Source organism: Orcinus orca, chromosome 3, assembly GCF_937001465.1.
Source record: "Orcinus orca chromosome 3, mOrcOrc1.1, whole genome shotgun sequence".
Taxonomy (NCBI): Eukaryota; Metazoa; Chordata; class Mammalia; order Artiodactyla; family Delphinidae; genus Orcinus; species Orcinus orca.
In genome coordinates, this window is record NC_064561.1 from 10,639,925 (window position 1) to 10,645,924 (window position 6,000).

The 6,000-nt window shown below is 54.4% G+C and overlaps 1 protein-coding gene across 1 annotated transcript; it reads left to right on the forward strand.

Annotated features, from left to right (window-relative positions):
• Nucleotides 1–1,438: 1,438 nt before the first annotated feature.
• On the forward strand, nt 1,439–2,176 carry LOC101287995 (cytochrome b-c1 complex subunit 10-like). The gene has a single exon (XM_049708269.1). It carries the CDS (start codon nt 1,971–1,973, stop codon nt 2,139–2,141), a length of 171 nt encoding a protein of 56 aa, XP_049564226.1. The 5' UTR covers nt 1,439–1,970; the 3' UTR covers nt 2,142–2,176.
• Nucleotides 2,177–6,000: the final 3,824 nt, after the last annotated feature.

Consider the following 6,000-nt stretch of genomic DNA (forward strand, 5'->3'; position numbering starts at 1 on the left):
AAAGGCACACTCTATCTGCTTAGAGCTCCACGGAGCCACTGAGGCAAAAGCCACTGTAACCTGGGTAGGGTTCCAAGCAGCTGGACACAAGACCAATTCACAGTCTCGAGTCAAGGGAGCTACTCTGAGGGGTTTAGGCCAGAGATGGGTTTAAATGCAGGCTCTGGTTCATCAGGTCTGGGCCATGCCTGGGAGTCTGCATTTTCACCATCTCCCAGATAAGGCTGGAACTCTGGCCAGACGTCTGGGAGGGGGAGAGCCGCTAATATTCTCCCTGATTCACACTTTTTTTTTTTTTAGTGTTTTAATGGGGTTTTTTTAACATCTTTATTGCAGTATAATTGCTTTACAATGGTGTGTTAGTTCCTGCTTTATAACAAAGTGAATCAGTTATACATATACATATATCCCCATATCTCCTCCCTCTTGTGTCTCCCTCCCACCCTCCCTATTCCACCCCTCTAGGTGGTCACAAAGCACCGAGCTGATCTCCCTGTGCTATGCGGCTGCTTCCCACTAGCTATCTATTTTACATTTGGTAGTGTATATATGTCCATGCCACTCTCTCACTTCGTCCCAGCTTACCCTTCCCCCTCCCCGTGTCCTCAAGTCCATTCTCTACGTCTGCGTCTTCATTCCTGTCCTGCCCCAGGTTCTTCAGAACCTTTTTTTTTTTTTTTATTTTTAGCTGATCCACACATCTTAACCCCAGTCCTCCCACCAGAGAAAAATCAGTTGTAATATTCATCATGCTAATTAATTAGCAAAGTGTCCAGGATTGACTGGTGATTAAAAAAAAAAAAAAAAAGACTGGCTTTAGGTTAGAGTTTTGCAAGTGGTGGCCCTATACCTGGAATGTGTGATCCTGACTGGGGTAACGGCCCCTGCCTGGGTGTGGGCCCTACAAACGACAGCACTCCCTCGGGGCTGGCTGAGACAGGGTGCTGCTGGGGTGTCAGATCCTTAGTTTCCTTATTTTGGAATAGCGATAAATTGGAAAGAGAATGTCGAATGAAATTAAAATGCACAACGTGAGAGCTGTGAGTTTCAGTTTTATTTGGGGCCATACTGAGGACTATAGCCCTGGAGAGAGCTTCTCAGAGAGCTCTGAGAAACTGCTCCGAAGCGGTGTGAAGGAGGTCAGCACATATGTGATTTTGGAAAAGGGGACGTGCAATCAAGCACACATCTCAGTAGAAGGTTGCTGCTAGTCACAAAGAGCAGATGTCTCGGTTAATGATTTTAGTGCTTTTCTAAGCACGGGAAGATGCAAGAAATTTGGTTCATAAAAATTTTCTCCTGGGACTTCCCTGCTGGCAGTGGTTAAGAATCCGCCGGCCAATGCAGGGGGCACAGGTTCGAGTCCTGGCCCGGGAAGATCCCACATGCAGAGAAGCAACTAAGCCCGTGCCCCACAGCTGCCGAGCCTGCCCTCTAGAGCCCGCGAGCCGCAACTACTGAAGCCCGCACGCCTAGAGCCCGTGCTCTGCAACAAGAGAAGCCACCGCAGTGAGAAGCCCCTGCTCACCACAGCTAGAGAAAGCCGGTGCGCAGCAACGAAGACCCAACACAACCAAAAATAAATAAATAATAAATAAAGTCATTAAAAAAAAAATTTCCTCCTGAAGATACCTACCTATCTGAAGACCTGTTCTGCCAGTTTTCCCAGAGCACTGAGAGCCTCATTCCTGATCTCCGCCCTGAACTCCTTTCAAGGTGTGTTGAAGGTGAGCAACTGTAGTGGCTAATGAGCCAATCCTTGTAGAACCAGGTGATGAGGGACCTTCTTCAGGCATGAGGAGTAGCACTTTCAGTCTCAAAACATACATCCAAATGCGTAGGAGCCTGAGGTCAGAGAGCCAGAGGACCTGAATTTTAGAGTAAATCACAGACACAGGAGCAGCATTGAAGGGTCTCCCACTGGACCATGATGGCACTGACTCACGCAAGAATCACCAGCGGGCCCCAGGATGCTGAGCAGGTTCCTGGGCCCGCACTGTCGCGAGCTGGCCAGAAATTGGATTCCCATGGCGGGCATGTGGGGCACCGTGGGCACCATGGGACTGGTGTGGGCCACCGAGTGGTGGCTGATTCTGGACCAGGTGCCCTACATCAATGGCAAGTTTAAGAAGGATGATTAGGACTTCCCCGGCAGTCCAGTGGTTAAGACTCGGCACTTCCAGGGGGCACGGGTTTGATCCCCGGTTGGGGAGCTAAGATCCCACACGCAGTGTGGCCCCAAAAAAAAGAAGGACAATTAATTAAACCGACACCGCCCTGCCCCCCCCCCAACGAACTCAGATCCCTCTGGTGTCTGGTGGTGCTGCCTCCTTCCATCTGCATCTGGAAAGGCCCAGGCCCTTGAGGAAATACACACCACGAGTTAGACTTCCTATGTTGGTGGAGATAGTTTTGGTGTGTGAAGGCACACAGCATGAAACTTTGCCCTGAAAAAAAAAAAAAAAGAAGAAGAATCGCCAATGGACACCAGCATCAGCAAGAGAAAGTTTGAAGAACAAATTAGTGCTATTCTTGCTAGCCTCCCTCAACTGAAGAACTGGGGAGATATGTACAGGCAGAACTTGAACTTGTGTTCTGGCCGACTGGGCTGGCCCCTGGTGGGGTCCAGTCTCTCCTGACAGGTATCCCTGGTGTGAGGAGACCCTGCATGTGCTGCCTTCCCTGAGCCTCAGTTTTCCCTGCTGTGAAGTGGAAACAGAAGTGCCCCAGTAGGCTTGGTGGGAATCACGTGAGCACTGAGGACCCAAAGCACCGAGCATGGTGTCCATGCTCTTGGAGAGTCTGGGGTTACCTTGTCCCCGTTCGGCCGAGGGGGACGCTGACACAGGAAGACAGGAGGGCGGTGGTTTGACCAAGGGCAGCCTAGCTCAGGCTGCCACAATTTCTGTGAAGGCCTGTGAGGGCCAGAGGGTAGATTTGAGGATGGACGGACCCCACCGTCTCCCTGCCTGTTCTTCACTGGGCCGCCAGGGGGCAATCTTACAACGGGAAGTGGATCCAGGCACTGGTTTCCCTTCCCTCTCAGACTCCAATTCCCTTTTTCTCCCCCTCCAGGCCCTACAAGGTGTGTCTTTGACGTCATTTCCCTCTTCACTGGCCCCCTGGCTACCCCTCCCATAAACGTGTTCCCACCCCAGGGCTTTTGCACTGGCCGTTCCCTCTGCCGGAGCACCCTCTCTTCCCTTCTATGCCCGGCGAACTGTTCTACCCCTCCCCCAAACCCCACCCCTCTCCTCTGCTCCCAGCCTGACTCCCACAGACCCTCTCCCCAGGACCTGACCCCTCAGGGTCCCTGACTCACTACCGCCCCCTCCCCAGCTTTCTTCTCCCCCTAGCCGCCCCGTCCTCGCCAGCCAGCCAGCGTCCAGGGGCTGGGGGCACCTCAGGAGCCAGGGCGTTTTGGTTTCTCCTCCTGGAACCGCGTTCTCCCCTGGAATAGGGATGGGGCAACTCCAAAAAAAAAAAAAAAAGGGAATTCCCTGGCCCGGGTTGGGGAACTAAGATACCGAAAGCATGGTGGCGCGGCCAGAAAAAAAAAGAGGTGATGGGGCAACCCCGCAGCTGTGGGCGTGGCTCCGGTTAATCTCGCTCTGGGCCCATCACCCACACACCCCACCCAATCGCCGCCCAGCCACCGGGGACAGGACGGGGACTGGGCTGTATGTCCCCAGGGAGGATCTACCCCTCTCTGGTCCTCAAGTTGTTTTTTTTTTTCTCTTTGGCCTCGCGGCTTGCGGGATCTTAGTTCCCCGACCAGATATTGAACCCATGCTCTTGGCAGTGAAAGCGCGGAGTCCTAACCACTGGACCGCCAGGGAACTCCCTCTGGTCCTGGCCGATGGGGATGTTCCGGACCAAAGCGAGTCCTGGGGAGGGTTGAGAGGTGAGGAGAGCTGTGGTCTGTGTGGAGGGGAGATCTGCCATCCCACTCACCCCACGTTGGTCATTCGTCAAAGGCCCCCCGAAGCTCCTAGTTTAATTTCGCAGTGTCTCCTGGGGCAGGGTAGAATTGGGAGACCGGGCAGCACTTGTTCTCAGTCCAGCTGGACCCCACCCCTCATCTGAACCACCCCCCCTCCCTGGAACCTCGGTGTGTCACCCGCATTCAGACCCTGACTCTGGCTCCTCCCCTCATTTGGTCCCTCCCCATCCCTGGTTCCAGCCTGGGTCTGATACAAGAGGCTGGATTTTGTGCTTAGGCGTCTCCGTGGTGACCCAGCAAGAGTTCACCCAGAGCTCCTGCTCTTACTGACAGGGTCCGTCAGAGCCATGGAGGATTTGTGTGTAGGGGAAAGGCCAGAGCCTATGGGAAGCCAGGGGCTCTCAGGCCCAAGACTGTGGCTCAGGCTGCGGCTCCCCCTTTGGCCTCCAGGGGCCGCCCCAGCCCAAAAGACAAGGCCACCAGGTCCCTATCCTGGTTCCAGCAGGGGAATGGCTCCTACTTCCAGAATCTGCCCCTGCTACCCCAGGATGCCAAGTAAACCCTCTGAGCCTCAGTTTCGCCATCTGTAAAGTAGAGCAATTGTAGGAACAGCCTCGCTGGGAGGGGTCAGTGAAGAGATGCAAGTAAAGCGCTTCAGCATCCAGTAGGTGCTCAATGGATGTGTGGTCCACTTGCCCAGGCCGTGGCTCAGGAAGGCGGACGGAGAAATTAGTGCTAAAGCATGGCGTTGGGGCAAGTAGCACATTCTGGGGTGAGACACTTGGGCCTACTTAGGACACACTGAATGCAAAGAGCATGGGGGAAGTCTTGAGGCCCAGGAGGGGGCTGCACCCACGGAGGGGGTGTGAGGGGTGGGGTGCTCAGGCTGCAGTGACCTCCCCTCCACATGGTCAAAGGAGCCAGAGCTTCCTGTAGGAAACTGGTCCAGTTACAGGCTCCTGGCTGCCAGGTACGACAGCTGTAAAGGAGTGAGCTTCCTATTGTCAGGGGCATGCAAGCAAGCAAATGGTCTCCAACAGCATCTGGGCCAGGGGACAAGACAAGAGGCCTAATTCTCCAAGGACACATTAGGAGGCGGGTCACAGCCTGACCACAGGAGACCGAGGGTGGCACCGCCCGGCGGCTGGATCCCCCGGTCAGAGACAGCAGGTTCCAAAAAGCTAGGGAACGAACATTCCTCAGCTCCAGGCACTGGGCAGGCCACTCCTGTCTGGTGAGACGTAAGCTGGATCTGGCCGCGTGGACTGCGTGTTTTTCCAGTGGCTTCTTCAGCCACAGCCTAGATTCCGTCGGGTCAGCCATTTCCAAGTGTTTGTGTTCACCTGGGCCAGATGTCGGGCCTGTGGCCTTGGCCTCCCAGGAGGCCTGGAAAAGCACCACCAGCCTCCTACTCAGACGTCCCTCTGCCTAGAGGCTGCTCATTAAAGCCACTCAGCAGCCAATGACAAGGGATGTGGGAGAGGGACAGTCATGCTGAGGCCCAGGGGGAGCTCGTGTGTCCCGTGAGCAGGGGCCTCCCCCACAGGCCAGGACCCAAGATGCAAAAACGTGACCCTTGGCAAAGCTGACTTTTTGGAGCCCCACTGCCCTGCCTTTCGAACTTTAGGGTCAGCTTGGGACCAGGTCAGCAGACACAACTGCAAGTCAGAAGCCAGGGTTGTGTGTGAACAGCCCTGCCTCCGTGTGGGACCCTGTGAAAGGTACCTCCCTCTCTCAGCCTTGCTTTCCTCGGCTGAAAACTAGAGATAATAACTACCTTAAAAGGTTGTTGACGAGATCCAACCCAATGCCTAGCAGGTGCTTCACAAACCTGAGGACTCTTCTATGCCTCCAGATTGGGTCTGGCTCTGCCTCTCCCATCTGACTGAAAGCCCCCTGAGGGGAGAGGCTGTGTCTTCAAGAGGAGGTAGTGAATTGCGGTTCATCTAACTGTGTCCCTCCTCTGCTCAAAATCCTCACAGACAAAAGGTAAACTCTAAAACCAGCTTTCAAGACGTTTGGACATCGGTTCTTGGTTTGGCAAACTCCTATTCTCT